This window comes from Sturnira hondurensis, unplaced genomic scaffold (genome assembly GCF_014824575.4).
Source record: "Sturnira hondurensis isolate 20B ecotype Veracruz unplaced genomic scaffold, ASM1482457v3 Scaffold0017172, whole genome shotgun sequence".
Classification (NCBI taxonomy): Eukaryota; Metazoa; Chordata; class Mammalia; order Chiroptera; family Phyllostomidae; genus Sturnira; species Sturnira hondurensis.
Window position 1 is genome coordinate 205484 of NW_028089803.1, and position 20976 is coordinate 226459.

Below are 20976 nucleotides of genomic sequence, written 5' to 3' on the forward strand. Positions count from 1 at the left end.
TTACTGTTTCAGATTTTTTGAATAAATACCCACAAGATGAATTGATGGATCATATGGTAACAGTATTTTTAATTTTATGAAGAACTTCTCTCCTGTTTTTCAGCAGCTGCACCATTTACATCCCTACCAGCAGAGTATAGAGAATCACATTTCTCCACATCCTCACCAACACTTTTCTAAAAGTTTTTGATAATCGATGTTCTGACAGGTGATATCTCATTTTAGCATTTCCCTGATGGTTAGTGACACTAAGAGTGTTTTCACATGCCTGTTGGCCATCTGTCTGTCTATTCTGAAAAAAAAAAGATTATTCAAGGCTTCTGTACATTTATTAGATGTTTCTTAACCATTTAACATGTAAAATTGTGTTTTCATCTTTATCAGGTGCCTCTCCATTTTTTTGTGTCACCAAGTTTTTAACTGCTGTCCCCAAAAAGCACTTTCCCCATATGCCTGTGGGTTTTACTGCACAATATTTTTGAGGGGGGAGGAAGATTTCATTCATTTATTTATTTATATTTCACTCCATCACCCTCCCCCCTTTGTCAACCATCAACTTGTTCTCTATATCTCAGGTTCTATTTCTGTTTTGTTTAGTCATTTATTTTTAGATTGCACATGTGAGTGAGATTATATGGTATTTGTCTTTCTCTGATTTAATTCACTCAGCATAATGACATCTAGGTCCATCGCATTGCTGCAAATAGCAAGATCCCATTCTTTTTTATGACTCAATAATAGCACATCTTTATCCATTCATCTACTGAGGAGCATCTATGTTGCTTTCAGTTCTTGGCTTGCATTCTTCTTCTACCACTTATAAAACAAAAGTTCAAATAGCTTTAGCCTTTTATGGTTTTTGCATACCTGGAGTTCAACACAGCTTCCACCTGCACTATTGACCCCCGCACTGAAGGACAGTGCCAGCTGGCATAAGTACTTATGTTCATGGTGCAGTATTCTTACAATAAAGGGTTAAGCAAAGTATTTTTATAGATCAAATTCATATATTACTTGCCTAACTCCTATAGAAACATGAGTCTTCCATTAGTGACCATAAACAAAATTTCTGTGCTCTTCTGTCAAGCTAAGTATCTCTTCCCATTGTATTTTTATAACATGATGTATTATTGCACTATCTGGCAAATATTTCTATGCCTATCTTAACTATCCAATTTAAGAAGATTATGTCAACAAAGTGTTTAATGATTGATTGAGGGTTGACCCTACAAAACTCAGAGATTCATGCTTGTGCTTTGCATATTGTCATTTGCATTTAAATGCACACCTGTTTGGTCAGTGGAAGAATAAGTGAATGTGCATTAGGAAGAGTAGATCAGACTTTTATGGATCACATATTGCATAAAAATTGCAACTCTGTTCCCATTTAAATAGGCTAAGAAACTTCTGAAGAATGACTTATATGATTAATTACTCTAAAAATTAGAATACATTTTTGTAAATTTTGAGTTATCTTTCAAATTTCATTTTTTTGTGTTGGCTCACTTAGAACATGCACAGTGCTTCATTAAGTCGGTAAATATTAAATGAACTAAATTAAGCTTAAAATATTACCTTGAGCTATTTTTCCTATCTTCAGTATCTGAAATAAATTAAACAAACTGTATTTTGTGTGAGGTCCTTACAAGCTGCAGAGAGACTCAAGAAGACAATCCGTTTTATTGTCACCTTCAGTTTTGTACTTATGTTGATAATAAACAGAGAAGACAATCACTGTTCTTCCAGTTTAAAAACAAATGCTGGCATTTGTTTTTGGAAGCACACACTTAGTTTGTAAGATGTTTTCATCTACAAATTACTTAGCCCTTCTGGGTCTTGAGATCTTTTTCTTTTTTCTATTTCCCAAATCCTTTATAATTTTTCACCACATAGCTATTAGCTGTCTCATAACTTCTTAACTAACACATTCCCCTTACATTTCATTATCAAAATCCTACCATGCTCCCCACCTCGTATTTCTCATCTCTAGATTTGCCTGTCTCCTCAATATCTCCTTTAAAATAGCCTGTCCTAAAAGGATTAATCTAGCTTCTACATTAGCACTCTGTGCAAATATTATACACAAGCCCTGCGTATAATATTTTACTGGTTAAAACTATATTTAGCATTTTGTTAAAGATGGCAAGAAAAAAGCACATGAGATTATTTGTATTATTGAGATAGATTTTGACCATTTAAAAACTATTATTTTCATTTTATTTTATTTTTTAAGGACTTTATTTATTTTTAGAGAGAGGAAGGAAGGGAGAAAGAGAGAGAGAGAAACAGTAATGTATAGTTAGCTCTTGCACACCCCCAACTGGGAACCTGGTCTGCAACCCAGACTTGTGCCCTGATTGGGAATCAAACTGGCAGAGCTTTTTAAAAAAGATTTTATTTATTTGTCTTTAGAGAGGAAGGGAAGGAGAGGAGAGAAATATCAATGAATGGTTGCCTCTTGTGAGTCCCCTGCTGGGAACTGGCCTGCAACCAAGGCATGTGCCCTGACTGGGAATCGAACCGCGATCGTGTGATTCACAGGCTCACAATCAATCCACTGAGCTACACCAGCCAGGCAAAAAAATTTCATTTTAAAGGATTCTTTCTGAATAGATTATGCAATAAAATTACTACAGAAAGAAAGAACCTCAAGTAATATTCTTTTAAAGTTTAACATCAGTGTAAATAACATTTGACAATTTTATGATTCTATTATTTATGTATTCCCTTATTTATTCAACAATGATTTGGGTTTATACTGTGTAAAAGTAGAAGTAAAATTGCTACAAGATATGTGTGCAAACAGGGCTGTGAAATGAGAGAGAAGAGAGAGGCTTTGGCAAAGGAATGTTTCCATAGATGTTGCACTGTGATCAAAATCTGAGTTCCTCAGGCCAGTGAAGAAGGATAAAGTACCCTGGAGAGAGAGAAGGATTTACACAGATAGAGGGTGATATGTTGGGGTACCCCAGAGGGGAAGCTGGAAAGGGCCAGATTCAATGCAGTGAAAAGCCATACCAAATAAAATGAGTTACATTCTGAAGTTAGTGGGTGGTTCTCTGAAGAGGCGCAGGGAATCATACAATCAAATGGGTAATGTAGGAAGTGTATTGGAGGAAGGCATGCCGGCATTACTCAGAATGATTAGAAGACCACTGCAATGCTCCAGGGAGCGGTTATAAAGCAAGGTTCTCAGTGGCTTTTATCAACCTCAGAGTATGAGCCCTGTGGGTAATTTTATTAAAATCTGTTAAGAAATATTTGTTTATTTGAAAATTTGCATGAAGTAGGTACTCAAGTATGGGGTTTACATTTCATCTCATTTGTATTTTTTTACTTACTCTTTTAAGTAAATTTAAATTTAAGTAAGTGTAAAATTTACTCTTAAAAGTAAAATAAAAAATTTAGACTTCCAGCCAAGATGGAGGCATAGGTGGAAACACTGTGCCTCCTCCCACAACCAAGTTTAAAGACAACAAAGTTTTAGTAACAAAAATGCAGCCAAAACACAGAAAATTGAACTGTAGGGAAGTCCTACAACAAAGAACCATTCAGCCAGACCAGTAAGAGGGGCGGAGTCAGTGGCGGAGTCAGCGGGCTGAGGGGGTTGGGCAAGAAAGATCAGACAGACTGACCCAGGAGCTAAGGAGGTGGTTGGCAGATCCCAGGCGTGTGTGGGATGGCAACGGGCAGACCCAGTGAGGGCACAAGGCACCTGGCTCACCACAGTCACACATTCGTGTGCAGATAAACCAAGCAAAGGAGCAAGCAGTGAGACAGACCACGCAGGCTAGGGCCCCAGGGATGGGAATGAGAGCCTGAAAGCACCAATTGGAAAGACTTTCAGGGTCGAGGTTCCAAGAGAGGTTCCCAGGCTTACAGAGAGTTTGTTGGAGAGACCCACAGGGCCGGGAGGGTGCACAAGCCCACACACCTGGGAATCGGCACCAGGGGGTCCAGGTTTGCTTGCAGGAAGCAGCAGAGGGGACTGAAATTTGAGAGAGAGCAGAACAAACACCATTGCCCCTCTCTGACCCTGCCCCCACATACAGTGTCCCAACCCAGCCACTGGGTTGCCCCACCCTGGTGAACACCTAAGGCTTCATCCCCTCATACATAACAGGCGTGAACAGACCAAAACATTATGGCTCAAGAACAGCTCAAAGCCCCAGAGCCAATAATTCTAAGCCACCAAGAGATAGCCAGCCTATCCAATGCACAAATACTGGTGATCAGGATGCTCACAGAACTGGTTGATTTTAGTCACAAATTAGAAGAACAAATAAAGGCTAAACTACTTGAAATGAAGGGAAATGCACAGGAAACCAATAGTGATGGAAAAGGAACTGGGACTCAAATCAAGAGAGTGGTCCAGAAGGAAGAAAGAAATGACCAAACAGAAAGGAATGAAGAAACAAGAATTTAAAAAAATGAGGAGAGGCTTAGGAACCTCCAGGACATCTTTAACTATTCCAACATCTGAATTATAGGGGTACCAGAAGGGGAAGAGAAACAGCAACAAGTGGATAACTTATTTGAACAAATAATAAAGGAGAACTTCCCCAATCTGGCAAAGGAAATAGACTTCCTGGAAATCCAGGAAGCTCAGAGAGTCCCAAAGAAGTTGGACCCAAGAAGGAACACACCAAGGCACATTAGAATTACATTAGCAAAGATTAAACATAAATATAAAAAGAAAATCCTAAAAGAAGCAAGGAGAGATGAAACAGTTATCTACAAAGGAGTACTCATTAGACTATCAGCTGATTTCTCAAAAAATATCTTGCAGGCAAGAAGGGGCTAGAAAGAAGTATTTGAAGTCATGAAAGGCAAGGACCTACATCCAAGATTACCCTATCCAGCAATGCTATAATTTAGAATGGAAGGGCAGATAAAGTGCTTCTCAGATAAGGTCAAATTCAAGGAGTTCATCATCACCAAGCCTTTATTCTATGAAATGTTAAAGGGACTTATCTAAGAAAAAGAAGATAAAAATATGAACAGTGAAAGGACAGCAAACTCAAAGTTGTTAACAACCACACCTAAAACAAAAGCAATCTAAGAGGACAGCTAGATCAGGAGCAGAACCATAAAAATGGAGATCACATGGAGGGTTAGCAACAGGGGAGTGGGAGGAGGAGAAGGGGAGAGAAGGTACAGAGAATAAGTAGCATAGATGGTAGGTAGAAAACAGAGTAGGGGGAGGGCAAGAATTGTATGAGAAATACAGAATCTAAAGAACTTGTGATAAATGGACATAAACGAAACGGGGTGAGTAGTGAGGGAGGGGTGTGCAGGGTGGAGGGGAATGAAGGGGGGAATAGGACAACTGTAATGACATAATAAGATATATTTTTTTTAAAAAGAAAAGAAACAGATTGAAAAAAATTTTAACTAGGGAGGTTTGTGGGAACTGTGAGTTCTTTATTTTTACGATGCTGCCATCTAGTGAACCTTTGGTGAAATCACTCCGTGATAATGAAGTTTGTATCTTCTGGTCTTTTAATCAATTATATTTGATGCCATTGATTAGGAAAGAATTATACAAGCGTTAGAACATACTGTAGGGGCCACAAGTGTTTTTTTTTAAGGTGGTGTCACAGATGTGACCACAGGGCTTTTAGTAACGAGTTACGTGTGAACTTCCATAGTTCCTCATTGTGCCATTCTTCATAATAAACTGATAATAAAATAAAAGTGCTGCCTTTTCTCTTCCTTGAGTTTTCTAAAAGAAGTATGATTTGCTAAATCATAGCTATAAAAATTAGTCTAATTGAGTTAGTCTAAAATTTTAGTTAAGATGAAAACTCATTAGTCTGCAAAAGCAGGTTTGATAACCTCTAACTCTTTTTTTTCATTTTTTTCATTTTATTTAACTCTTGTTCAAGTACAGTTTTCTGTCTTATATTCCCAGCCCTGCCCCCCAAGTGCTCCCCACCTCCCTCCCATTTCTGCCCCGCACCTTACTTATTGTCCATGTGTCCTTTATTCTTATTCATGTGAATTCATCCCCTTTTAATCTTAATAAAAGTTAATTGCATTTCTTTCCTATCATTCCTAAACCTTATATTAGAATGGAGAATCTGTTGTATTTTTATGCTATACATTGCTTATTTTTTTGTGAGAAACAAAGCCCAAATCTATATCCCTCAAAAAATTAGTTATTTTTTACCAGTAAAAACTTCTCTGAGATGCTACTTATGTCCACATATAATGAGCAAGACTCCTAATTAACTAATTCTTCAATATATTGATGTTTGTAAAATAGAAACTGTGCTTTATGGTAAGGATCAGAAATTCTTTTCTGCGACAGGTGGGATAGTAAAAGATTTATACTTTGTCAGCCATATGGTCTCTGTTGCAGCTACTCAATTCACTTGCAAAAGCATCAACAGATAGTATTCAAGCAAATGAGAACCTTGCGCTCAAATAGAACTTTATTTGTTTAAAACAGGTCATAGTTTCTACCCTCTCTTCTAGGTGAAATTCTTATAACAGTGGTTTGGGGTTATTCTTAAGTGATGTTAGAACAGTCTAAAATTGGTCCCTCTGTAATTATTTCCTTCAAAATATCAATTGGTAGATGTTTCTTCAAAGTTGCAGAAAATCTAAAGTTTTGAGAATGTAACATATATGCTATTAGCAAACTAACAATACAGAACTCAGAGGTAAAACATTTTTGCAAGGTGAACTATCACCTCTATTTAATGACTAGTTGGTTTTTGTTTTGTTTTACACTTATGTAAAAAGTTGTCCTTTTAAAAGATTTTATTTACTTATTTATAGAGAAAGGGGAAGGGAGGAAGAAAGAGAGGGAGGGGAAATATCAATGTGAGAGAGAAGCATTGATCAGTTGCCTCTCACACCACCGAGACCAGGGATCAAACCCACAACCCAGGTGTGTGCCATCAAACCAGTGACCTTTTGCTTTGCAGAACGATACCCAACCAACTGAGCAACACCGGTCAGGGCACAAAGTTGCCTTAATGTGAAATGAATCACTATATTCTCTAAGTAAAACTTGACATATTATGATATGCAGAAAGCTAAATGGTTTTGATGGTTTTCTATTAATTTAGAAAATTACTACTTGGGTACAGTTTGGATAATACAAATTCACTAATCCAGATTGTCCTTCTGGAAGAATTTGTTTCTGAAACACTGAATTCTACTAGGCAGACATACAAAACACTTGAAGCCATATAAGGAAGCAATGAGAGAATAAAGTCAGACAACATGAAGCTGTTAAGGATTCAAGTCAATGCATATAGAGAACACAGCGTAGAGTCAAAAATATTTTTTATGAGTTGTGTGTGGGAGGAACAAACTTTTCTCTATCATCAAGGTTCTTCTGGCTGATTAATAATCAAACAGACATAAGACAGATTAGCAAGAGAAAATAACTAAGTTTCATACATATGTAATGTATGTATGGGAATCCTGCATGTGTGATAGAGTCAGAGGCCCCACACGCAGAAATGGTTCAGAGATACAAGGGCATGTGGGCACATAGGACACGCAGAGCCAGGAATGAGGTAATGTGCCTGGGAGGCTTCAAAGAGTCAGTGGAAGATCATAATAGAAGATGTTTATTAAACAGAAGTTACATCTGATGATACCTTAGTACTGGGAAAACCCCAAATTTAATTTTTTAGGTAGTTAATGGGGGGGGGGTGGTGCAGGAATTCCTCTTCAGTCTGCTGCTGAAGTTGACATTGGCTCTAAGTAATCTACATACTACTGAGGCACATCTTTGTATTTATTTATTTATTTTCCATCCAAGTCTAAGTACTTTAAAGTGTTTCTTAAAAAGATTTTACCTGGCTGGTGTAGCTCAGTGGATTGAGTGCAGGCCTGTGAACCAAAGGATTGCAGTTTGATTCCCAGTCAGGGCAGATGACTGGGTTGCAGGCCAGTTCCCAGCAGGGGACACATGAGAGGCAACCATACATTGATATTTCTCTCCTTCTCTCCTTCCCTTTCCCTCTAAAGATAAATAAATAAAATCTTTTTTAAAAGATTTTATTTATTTATTTTCAGAGAGGGGGGAAGGGAGGAAGAAAGAGAGGGAGGGAAACATTGATCGGTTGCTTCTTGTGCATGTCCCCAACCCAGGATCAGGCCTACAACCCAGGCAGGAACCCTGCCTGGGAATGGAACTGGCCACGTTCTGGTTTATAGGCTGGTGCTCGTTTCACTGACCCACAGGAGCCAGGGCACCTCTGAGGCGCATCTTGGTGTGACTCGTTCTCAGTGCCCACAGTTATCTTTATGTCAGCTGACTGAAGCAGGACTTGGTCTCAGGAGTCCTCCTAGTCTCAGCAGAGCTCATTTAGGTACCTCCAGCTAACTAGAGGAGGGTGGTCAGACAAGCAGATCCAGGCTGAGCTCACTAAGGATGATTCTGATCTAAATACATTTCTTTCATCTTCCATCTGGGCAGCAGGGTTGGCTCATGCTATCCCTTCTCACAGAGATGGCAAAGGACAGGAGAGAGCATGCCTATCCACTCAAGTGCTTTTGAGATTCTGCTTGTAATAGGTGTGCTAACATTCCTTTGACCCAAACAACTTATCTCTCTCATCCCAGTGGTACAGAATTGAACCCTGTCCACAGTGGGAGGGACTGAAGTTATCTGTGGAGATAACTTATATCAACATGAATATAAGAAGGGACAAAGAATCGCAACTGTTAAGGAAATTTGTCACAGCAGGTATACACTTGAGTCAATTAAATTAAATGTGGCTTGATGTGAGATTAAGTGATAAACTAAAAACTTCCATTAATTCCTTCACTTTAGTAGGATACACTACAGCAATGGTTCTCGAATGTTTCAGTAACACAAAGCTTTTGTAACTTCAAAAATCATAGAGGACTGAAAAGGGTTTCATGTTATATTTATATCTACTTCTATTCAATGGAATTACAATTAAAAAAACTTTTAAAAATGTATAGCTTTTTATTTATTTCAGAATATCAAATTAAAAACTCATCATCACCAAGCCCTTATTATATGAAATGTTAAAGGGACTTATCTAAGAAAAAGAAGATAAAAAATATGAACAGTAAAAGGACAGCAAACTCACAGTTATTAACAACCACACCCAAAACAAAAGCAAACTAAGAGGACAGCTAGATCAGGAGCAGAACCATTGAAATGAAGATCACATGGAGGGTTAGCAACAGGGGAGTGGGAGGAGGAGAAGGGGGGAGAAGGTACAGAAAATAGCATAGACAGTAGGTAGAAAATAGACAGGGGGGAGGGCAAGAATAGTAGGGGAAATATAGAATCTAAAGAACTTGAGACACATGGTCATAAACTAAAGGGGGGAGGATGGGGGTGTGCAGAGTGGAGGGGAATGAAGGGGGGGAATAGAACAACTGTAATGGTGTAATTAATAAAATATATTTTAAAAAACCTATTACATTTTAACATAAATTATATATTGTTAGAAAAACAAACTTTTCTGAAACAAGTGAAAAATAATGTTTTAAGCTCTGGCTGGTGTAGCTCAGTGGATTGAGCACAGGCCTGCAAACCAGACTATCGGGGTTCGATTCCCAGTCAGGGCACATGCATGGGTTGCAGGCCAGTTCCCGGAAGGGGCTGGTTCCCAGCAGGGAATGCACGAGAAGCAACCATACATTAATGTTTCTCTTCCTCTGTCCTTCCCTTCCCCTCTAGAGATAAATAAATAAAATAGTTAAAAAATAATGTTTTATATTTGACAAATCTTTTTATTCTTGGTTTAATAAAAGATAGCTATTTTTATATCTACTTCTGCATTCAATCTTTTGCTTTCTTTAATCTTTGTGAAGAATATGAAGAATATTGCTCCTCATGCAGATATAGAGTCAGAAAAAGCAGAAGCAGTTCAATTGAAGATATTTTTTGGTAATGCACCAGAATTTGACAAGTGAGGACTTTTTGGAGTAGTAGTGTGGAATGTGAAACAAAATGACTGAACTTTCTCTACTTTGCTTCTTAAAAATTTATTGGCTGATTTTGCATTTTGAATAGACCTGTAATTCATGATGCATTACATTAAGCATTGGTCATTTGGTTTTCTGAGCAATGAAGCTTTTCCAAATATTTACATATTTCATTGTGTATTATTTTTAAATTATATATCACTACTAAGGTAATCAGAAACATCTTTAGATACTGGGAAAAGGTAATATTCACAGAAGTGAATACAAGTTTCCCAAAGTTCTAACATCTCTTGGAAACTTTTTTTTTAATTGGAAACAAATACTATAAATTATTTTCCTCAAATCGATCGAATCATATGATTCATACTATTACTTTTCAGTTCCTGTTACATGAAAAAAAGGTTCTTCATCAAGTGAAAGTAGCTTGTTGACCTGCAACTTAAATTATAACATTAAGTGCATTACTTTGAGACAGCCATCTTCAGAATGCGGTCGAATACTTTATGCATACTTCCCACATTATTAAACCTTAAAAATATGAAGTTAGATTTTGTAATTTTTTCATTTGAATAAAAATGATTCAAATGATGAATCTACAAGGTCATCATCTTTGCAGATTTATCGAGGAGCCTTTTAAGTAAAATTATCTTTTTCCCCCCGCAGTTGAATGGCTTTAGCATGCAGTGACCACTCACAGAGTTTGGTGCCACTGGCTGGATTGGTACTAAGCCGCCAGTGGATGAGCAGTTTTGCCCATCACCGCTTTTGCTTAATCACTGCAAATATCAACACAGTGAAAGGGGGAAATAACGTTTTGGTATTATGAAAACTGTTTTGACCTACAAGAACTTTGGGAATGCCCAGAGTTTTGTGGTTCTCACTTAGTAAACCACAGAACCAAAGGGTGATCCGCATTTTTATTGAATATTATGGCAGTTTGTTGAAGATTCTTTTAAAGATATTTGTACTTATTATTTCTAATCATTAAGCAATTTTAAAACATGTTATTATGTTTCCCCCCAGGGTTGTTTTGTTGGCTTTGATCTAGCACATGCAGTTGGAAATGTTGAACTCCACTTACATGACTGGGGAGTCGATTTTGCCTGCTGGTGCTCCTATAAGGTACAAAGTAGTTAACATCTGTATATCCTTTTATTCCACATTAACATTAACCTAAATTTAAAAACCATAGAGGTGACCAATTTTAACTACTGGAATTACATTTGCTCATTTCTTTTATTAGTGTATTTCCTGATTTTAGTTAATTATAGTCACACAACAGAATAGTATAATAGTTAAATTTGGTGTTTCCATCCACTACTGGGTACTTATTCCTTCAGTTCTCTGGCTGCTATAAAAAGTCAGGAGGTTATGAAAAAAACAGCACCTCTACACTTAAAAGTTATCTTAAGTTAATTAAGTTTTTTAGTTAGGATTTTTTTTTGGTATGTTGTGAAATCTCTACATGTATAAGATAATTATCACAGAACTGAGTTGATAGTGACATTTGAAGACAATTTAATTAACAGGGAGCATAGGAATAAAACCAATTTATTTTAACTTAGGCAATTTTAAAACATGATAGTTTTATTATTATTTAAATATTTTGTGACAAAATAAATAAAGTTAATTAATTTTGAAATTAGATTGACTTCAGTGGAACTATTATCTACTAGTCAGGGCAAAATTTGGCGAAAATATGATAGCTATTTACTATCAATTAGTAACTCTATATTTCATTTGCTTTTCTTTGACTAAAGTGAACCAAAATTCTGTTTCATTATGAATGCTTAAATAATCACACATTTTGAACTGGTTAATAGTTGGTTTCATACCAAAAAAAAAGTCTGGTTACATTGTTTATCTTTGACATATATTCAGATGAACCCATGTAGCTTAATTTATTTTCAATCCACTATTTAAATTCAGGAGCAGGAGGTATTGCTGGTGCCTTTGTCCATGAAAAACACACCCATACAGTTAAACCAGCGTGAGTACCATTTTAAATTCTCCTTTGGTGATGAATAAATTAATCTGCAATAATTAAAATGCTAAATTTATGTGACTTCTTTAAATGCTATCTATTATGAATCTGCATTGGTTATAATTATTTTACTACTGTATTAACAATGATGTGCTTATCAGAAATAAATTCAATTGGTTGAATAAAATAAATCACAAAAGGGATACTCCAATGCCAAAAATGAGTTATTGTAGTCACATAGAGAAGATGGCTTAATGCAAAGAGATTCCTTTTTTTTAAAATTAGACTTCAGAAAAGTTCTGATTTCTCACATTGATGAATAAATCAAAGGCAACCAGAGATGTGCCTAATAGAACCTTAAATGTAGTGTGTTGTTATTTAAGTCACATCTACCACTGAAGCTAGAAACATAATATGATGGTCTTGTAGAGAATATCTTATGCCCTGAAAGATTTTATAATCTATGAAAACCGAAAAAGCTGAACACTAAACAACTAATAAAATGAAGTTATATAACTTCATTTTTTAGGGCAAGTGTAAATGCAAATGTGATACACCAAAAAATTTACACATTTTTGTATGACTGGGGAACTCACAGTGTACCTTTTCCTGTTGTCTGGTATGAGGATAAAGAAATCATATTCTGGAAAAAAAACCTTTCATAGTTGTATCCCAGTATGTGTCATAAGGAGACTGACTAAACTCTTACTAGGTAATATAATAAAGTTCAATTAATTTTCTGAATCTTCTCAGCCCTTGGCTGAGTGGTAAAATCTTTATAAGAATTGAAGCTGAATTAGTAATAAAGCTTGGCATACCACACATTTCTGGGATTCTGTGTACATAAACCCTAAAAATCTAAGATGATTTTTCTATAGTTCATTTACTCATTTCTACAATTTCCTAAAGATTCTGAGTTTTAGATTTAGAGTAACAAATATAAAGGATACATGGATAACAACTGAGAAGGGTGGAGATGGGAGGGAGGGGAGAGCATGGGGGTTGGGATGGGTTGGGAGTAATAGACAGAAAACTGTACTTGAAAAATAATGAAATAAATTAAAAAATACAAAATAAAATTAGATAGATCATTGTCTCTAGACAGGTATTTTGTCAGGTAGATGCTTTCCTCTACTGATTGTCAGTAGATTTTTCCCTGTGCCCCCAGTTCTCTGAAAAGAATGCAAAGCATTTGTTGTAAGACTGCCACGCATGTAGGAGAAAGACCATCTGGGCAGACCAGATTCACAGGACAGCTCGACTGCTTGCTGGTCCATGATTTGAAGAGTGTTTCTTGGTATCTCCGTGTTCTGTTCTAGCCTCTAAGCAAAGAGAGTATCAGCATCTGCCTCACTGTCAATTGTGTGAGACTAAAATGGTGCGATACATGTAAAGCACTAAGCACATCCCATGAGTATTATATGTGATCCACAAATGTAAGCTAAGAACTTTGTCTCCTCTCTGTGAAGTGACATTTTTGATTTACAGACTTTTGCCTAGTAGAGCTCATTTCTCTCGAGGAGAGAATATAACCCCAACACTATGTTATAGTTCTGACCATTAGAACACTATTCAAGCCAGGCGGTGAAAGACAAATACCATATGATATCACCGTTAACAGGGATCTAAACAAAACAAACAAGCAGGCAAAATATGACCAAAGACACTGAAATAGGGAACAGGCTGGCACGGTCCAGAGGGGAGAGGGGAGAGAATCATAGGGGAAAAGGGGATGGACTCACATGAACAAGTATAAAGGCCACATGGACAATAACTAAGGGTGAGGGATGGAAATGTGAGGGAGGAGGGGAGCATGGGGCAGGGGGTGGGCAGGGTTGGGAATATAAGACAGAAAGCTGTACTTGAACAAGAATTAAATTAAAAAAATATTTAAAAAAAAAGAACACTATTCAATTTTGTATCTATCACTAAGTTCATTTCCATAGGCCTTTGAGAGACTGACTATGTAAGTTTCCATTCCTTGATTCTCTCTTTTACCTGCCTTTCATCTTACTGGTTTACCTTACTAATTAATAAGTTGAACAAGATCTTTATGCATGTTCATTTTTTTATTTGTATCAGAGCCATATTTTTAACTTTTTAAAAAAATTATACTTTATTAACTATTGTTCAATTTTAACTATTTGGCCTTGGAGACTGACAAGACTCAAATCAGGCTTGACTCACAAAACCCTCTTTCCAGGAAAACGTGGTTGTTGTTTGTTAGTTTATTGTTGTTTGTTAGTTTGTTAAAGCTTCTTTTATGTGATGATAGTATGGCTAATTTCAATGACCCCAGCTAATACCCTCTAGGGAAAGTAACTGATATTGATGTTACAAATTTTGTTGCTTAAAGACGGGTGACATCTAGTGGCTAACTATGTTATTTCAGATAAGTAATATCCAAATAACATTTCCTGGAGTTTTTCATCCCTTATCAAGTATTTTTAAAGTATATACATTTAAATTATTTGTTCTTCTGTGTAATTTGACTACATATTTATAGTGCAATAATTTTGTCATCAAAGCTTCTGGCAAAGAGGTAGAGCAAGATGAAAGCAGATATTGAAGTGAAAGGGATTCTAGGTACAAGGTTAGACAGACCACACCTGTGTTCATCAAAATGGGGAAAGAGCATTACGGCCCATCTGGTATAGAGAGGGGCCCAGGATATGAAAATGTGCACTCTAAAAGTGTACTATTTGGTAAATAATTTTGAAATATCTTTGATATGATATTTTCATTAGCAACTGGTAAATTAGATCTCTACCAAGATATTTCACTTCCTTTTTTGTTTATTTGTTTAAATTAGGCATTTGGCCATGGTTCAATACTGATGCCCTAAGACTTTTTCCAAGAACATTTTGCCAATAAAGGGAATGAGTAAAGGTCAGAGTCAATCCACTGCATTAAGCATCATAACTCAAACTGCTATTCTCAACTAGAATTTGACCTTTTCCTAGTTTATCATACTTTATCTCATTCCAGTGTCATATGCTAAGTATCTAATGTAGCTACAAATTATATTAAATTAGCACTGATCTTAAATAAATACTATGTTGTACATTTTTCCTTGAGGGCTGACTGTAATTGTCTATAAAGTTAGTAATTATTGCTCTGGGATGTGAAGGTAAATATTTTCAATTATAATAATTTGACAGTCAGGTATATATCACTAAAATAAGTACTTAAATACCTTTACATTTTTATTTTTAACTGTATAAATGTTATTTTTCTAGTGCACTTTTGATCACTACTTAACCTTTTCATTTTAGTGACTTCAAAAATAAGTCAAGCCCATGGAACATCTTCTCTAAGTACCCATAGACTGCAATCCAGGATCCCACCATCCCCTCCCCACAATGTTCAGAGAAACTCTGCCATGAATGCAGGAGTGGATCATATGATCTGTTAAGGTTCATCCTACCATTTTATGCCTGTCCAGTGACATCATGCGTTCCACTAGGCTGCTCTTCCTCACTTCCTGTGATGGTGCAACATACTTCCCAATGCTCCCATGTATTCAATCTGCTGAGATGCCCTTTTCTCCTGGGGTTTTTTAATCCCATAAGAATCCCACATTCTGAGTGACCAACAATGATGCCTAATGATAATTTTGATGACAATGCTAGAATTTCAAATCATGCCAACACTTTTGCATAACATCTAGAGGTGTTTCATTGAAGGCTTTAAGTGGGTGGCATTTTTAAAACTTTATTAAGAGCTTGAGTCATCTTCTTTATTATAGTAAGTAATTTGCAGGTTAAAAAGCACCAGCCAAAGAGGCTGGCTAACTTCAGTGTGTGGCTAGGGCAAATTTTAGAACTCAGAAATGTAATTTTTTTTTATTATTACCATTTGGCAATTTGAAAAAAGGCACATTAAACAATATTTATAAAAGCCTAAGAAAAGATAAAGGTAAACATCAAAATTTTAGCAAAAATATATTAAAATGATAAGCATATGCCATGCCTGGCTCAACTTCACAATTAAGGTTACATGATGAGAACATCTACAGCACCTTTGTTCTGGACAATGCTCACTTGGTATATTTGACTCCACATCCTCCTCCAGACAATACTGGAGAATGCCATAATCCACAACTCATCTGTAATTTAAACTATGTTTGGTATCCCCGTAATCCTTTCTGGTTTACTAAACATTACATCCTTGCCCAGTACCTGCATGAGGTCATCTTGACAAGGACAGAAAGAACACAGACGTATAGGTGGCATTAGCAAGGTGTGTGAATTCCCAAGACTCCAGGTTCTTTCCATTGGGATAGGCCAATATCAGGAGATTCTGAAGTGACAGTTTTCACAGAATCTCTGGTTGAAATATGACCTAGACTTCTCAGGAAATCTGTTCTAGCTATTTAGCAGATTACTGGAGTTATTTGTTTAGTTATTAACATGGATGACTTCTTAGCCATGAATTCTTGACCTCTCAGCTGTATCAGATATTCTTGCCCACCTCCTATGTCATTAATGTTACCTTCCACGGCTCTAAGCTTCCAGTGTACCATTTTCTCTTGCTCCTGTTCCAAAGTAGGTGATTACTCTTCTATATTCGTAGAATATAGATGTAATAGAATATGTAAGAGAAACAATTCATATTAATATAAATAACTGCTTGAAATTATGGAGATGTAGGTAACCCAGACGTTATTTTGGAAGAGTGCTCAGGCAAGAGGAAATATTTTATCCAAGGGTCCAAGGGCAGGAGTGTGTTTTGAATGTTTCAGGAGCATCATTAAGGTCCCCATGGCTAAATAGATTGAGCAAGCTGGGGATTAGTAGATGAAATTAAAGAAAGAAAGGGCCCCAGAAGTGTAGGCTCTTATAAGGCAATATAGAGACTGGGGACCCATTGCCCATTTTGCCATAAAAGTGATATGATATAGCAGCTTTTAAAATGATCTTTTTGGTGGCATTGTTGGGAATAGTCTGTATGAAGATAAAGGTGGGCTTTGGAAGACCTGCTGGGGAACTATCACAGGAAGCAGGCAAGAAGTGACCACAACTCAAGGCAGGGGAGCAGCAGAGAGCTGTCAAGAGGTTGTAGAACTTTGGATCTACTCTAAAGGGTTGGTTGTAGAACTCTAAATGAGAATAGAAACAGGAATGCCAGTTAAGGGATGTTTGCAATCATATAGAAGTGAGCTGCTCATTATCTAAAATATGGCAATGCAAATGAGAGGAAGAAAGCAGAACAGGGTTCTGAGGAAATTGAGAGCACGGAGATAAAAGTGTGGATAAGTGGGCAAGAATGATATGATAATCAAATATTCATTTGATGTTTGGGAGAAAAGATGCTAAATCATCAATCAAATGTCATACAGTTATTTTTTTTATTAACTTAAAATATTTTTGAGCATCTACTCTAAGCCAAGCAGTATGCAAAGCACGGGAGACTGACACAGGCGCTGACCAGCAGTGCCCGCATTGTTATGGATGATCAAGACAAATTCACACGGACCATCGAATCCTGCGGAGAAAAAGGGCAGGACACTCACTCTAGGAGAGAGTGCCGCGTACCTTTCGCCTAGACAGGCTTTTATTCTTTTGTTTTGTTTTGGTTTTGTTTTTTTTTTTGCGTGCAAGCATTCAGGTACAAGCTTATTAATCATTGATAGACAGTAAGCAGCAGATAGCATACAAAAAGTCATTAGGGCTTGTCCTTAAGTCAAGGTCTATCAACTAAAAGGCTATGAAACTATGGAAAAATAAAAACATTTAACTAAAAGCATTCTTAGCAGAGCAGATCTCACTGGTTTGTTAAGAATTCTTTATCTTGCCAGATTACCCCAGGCCCTGTGCTAGCTGGTAAAATGTTACACCGTTTTCCTGTCACAGGTCTTCAGGCTTAAGTGGATTAGAGCCAGGAAGCACTTCTCCCAGAGGACATGGGGACTGTGCTATGTTAGAGTACCTGGGGGAGGGCGGTGAGGGCCTATGACTCCCTCCTTGTCATAGCCCTCCCCAGTCCTGCCACGATGGCCTCCCAGGTGACTGAGTCTGGCTTAGGTTGACCCCCCAGGGGGTCTTACCCATCACTGACTTCTGATCATGGTTTGGGGGCAGGGAGTTGAAGCAGGGGCAGCATCTGCTGCCAGAGACAAGCCTTGTCTCCTCGGTGGCTCGCATTCCGGAGGTCACACACTCAGCCTTAAATGGTTGCAATTCCTGAAACCAGGTAGAGCAGTTCCCAACAGGGGACACAGGCATTAATGAAACCCTAGGTCCTACAATTTAGTATTCAGTATAAAGAGTGAAAGAGAGAGAGAGGTTAAAGAAGTGTTTGCTGAAGAAGTAGCATTAGAGCTGACTGGAGAAGTCCTCCTGACTCTGTGTCAGACTGAGGGAGGATAGGGAGTGATGGGCTGTTCCAGGCAGAGTGGTTTTACATGCAGCCACGTCTGGGGCCAGGGCATTGAAGTCTTTGCATCCCAGGGAAGGATTTCCATTTTTATCTTAAAGATAAAGATGAACCATTGACTGTTCCAGTGGAACAAGATTACAAATATAGGTCTTTTTGCCTCACCATAGGAAAAAATAAATGGTTAGGCCTGAGTGATCTCTAAACTTCCCTCCTAGACTTTAAACTCTCTGTTTCTCAAATGATGAAAATGAAACACTGGAATAAGAAGCATTGATGGTAGGGATAGTTCAGAACCTAAAACCAATTTGATCTAAACCTGTGTGTCATTGACTATTCAGCGGCTTTGGTGACCCTCTTTCCCTTCCCCTTTATTCGAGAGGTGGATGCAATAAAGCACAGTGAGTGCAGACAAATTTGTCATTTATAACAAAATTTTGTTATGAAAATTAAGAATATATCAAAGCTACATGAATGAATAAATGCCTCATTACTTTCTGAATAAAACAACCTTTGTGTTACTTTTGATCTTGTGAAATGTGACTATTTGAAGAAGGTTTTAGGTAATACACTTTTACTTGAGGTTAGGTTATAGTGGACATTGGGTGGAAGATGAGAGATTCCAACTTATCCACAGTTGCTATTGCAGATTCTGCTTATGAATAAACTATGTGGTATCCCAAACATCCCATGTTTTTGCAGTGTTGTAATAGTTTGTCTGATTGAACACACTTTTTGAAACCGTGAACACAGTAAAACTAAGTCGCATTTATTGTTAAGTTGTGGCCTTCAGAGAAAGAAAGAGAAAGAGAGAGAGGGGGGAAGGGAGGAGAAGTGAAAAGAACAAAGAAGAGGAAAAGAAAAGGGAAAATAAAACCATCTCAGTCAGGTTCACATCTCTAAGCATAGACTTAAGTTATTAAATGTTAAATGATAAATTGTTAAATTAAGAGACATTATAAAAGCAGCCTTTAATGCAATTGTACCTTCTTAGAAAAAACTGTGATCTCATTTTTTTGTTTGTTGATTTTGCTCCAGTGATTACTTGCATATTTAACACAGGCTAAGAAAACTGGGATAAGTTATTTTGTTTTGTTTTGCTGAAGTACAGAGTGAGAAGAGGTAAGGGGTTTGCAGAATAAGTTAAATTAATTCAGTGCATGAAATATTTAGGGATTTATACTGAAGATGCTGCCACTAAAGGCTTATTAAAGAGATCGAGGAGAGTTTGGATAACTCATTTCATAATTCTTAGCTTGCAAAATCACATTCAGTGGGTCCCTGGTGATTTTCTCTTACTGAATCTGAATATCATGCCTGAAGATGCTATTATAATAAGTGATGCTTTCCATTGGATAATATTTATTTGAAATTTCTTTTAGGAAATGTATAATGTTCAAAGAACACTAAGCATATTAAAATTTTTCCTTTTTATTATTTATTGAATTTCTTCCAAGATCTTTTCTCCAAATTATGTTAATATTTTCATTCTAAGTAATCTAACTCCCTGCTTGATTCTTAATTTTTGATGTCAAAGGATTCAAATTTCTAGTTTATGTACTATAAGGTTGCATCTTAATTGTTATTGTTCATATTCACTTCGTAGGAATGACTTATTAACTTGTGATAATAGCTACTTATAAACTAATTTAATGGTTTTTAATTTTGCTGTATTAACTTCAGAATATTTGTTTCTTAAGATTCATGCCAAGATTTCATTTAGACTATATTTCTATTATATTTTGATTTTAACCTGTCCTGTGTTCCAAGTGGTGGAAATCTTAAAATAAATTTAACTTTTCCCTAGGTTCTTTTTGATGTATTTTGAGTGTGAATGAATAATTTCTGAAATAATCATTTCCTTATTTGACTTTAAGCAGCTCTCAATCCATCATTAAAGACCTCATATAATAAATATGAGTGATGTGCTTACCTAAGTTCCCTAAATTAGAGCCTAGTTTAGTGCATTTTGAAGAAGAGAAACTGACTATAGAAATTATAAGAGAACAGAGAAAGTCAAAAGAATCAATGTTAAGGTGGAAAAAAAAGCATTGCCTATATAAAGCACATGGCTGTCATCCAGCTTGGCATGCTGCCAGTTCAGAAGCCTAAGTGCTACGTTTAACTAATTTGGAGAATATTGCTGTATAGAATTTTAGATTTGTTTTTAAATATTCTACCACTGGTGATTTTGGTTTTGATCATGAATATACTTCAGCATTCTACCTTTGGGCTTGATCTACTAATAATTATGCTATCTTTAGCTATTTGTCAAGCATCTCGAAACCTCAATTTTCCTATCTGTATAATGAGGGTAATAATAGTATCTACTTTATAGGAGTATTTCAAGATTAAGTGACTGCTTAGAACAGTGTCTGACTTATAACAAAATTCAATTAACACTTGTTTTTGTTGCTCTCAGAATTATTGAAACAACTACAAGAACTTGATGAGAAAAAACATACACTTCCCTATGTTAAACTTGTTTGACCATTTTTACAAGACCTTTGGTAACTGAAGAGTCAAATCTCCTGGGCTTGCATTCACTTTCTATTATTTGAAAGACAATAAGGCAGAAAGAATTATCTAATGTATTCTTTCAGTAAATAGATTTTTATATTCTTACTTTATTTAAATGAACAATATTCTCCAAAATTTTAATCTAGATATGCAAAGAGTTA

General features: G+C 36.5%; 1 protein-coding gene across 1 annotated transcript in view; it reads left to right on the forward strand.

Moving 5' to 3' along the window:
- LOC119001767 (kynureninase-like) overlaps window positions 1–20976 on the forward strand; it is a 97072-nt gene that overhangs the window by 53513 nt on the left and 22583 nt on the right. The window contains 2 exon segments of the mRNA XM_037067272.1: window positions 10957–11055; window positions 11829–11923. Coding sequence (XP_036923167.1) covers window positions 10957–11055; window positions 11829–11923 — 194 coding nt within the window.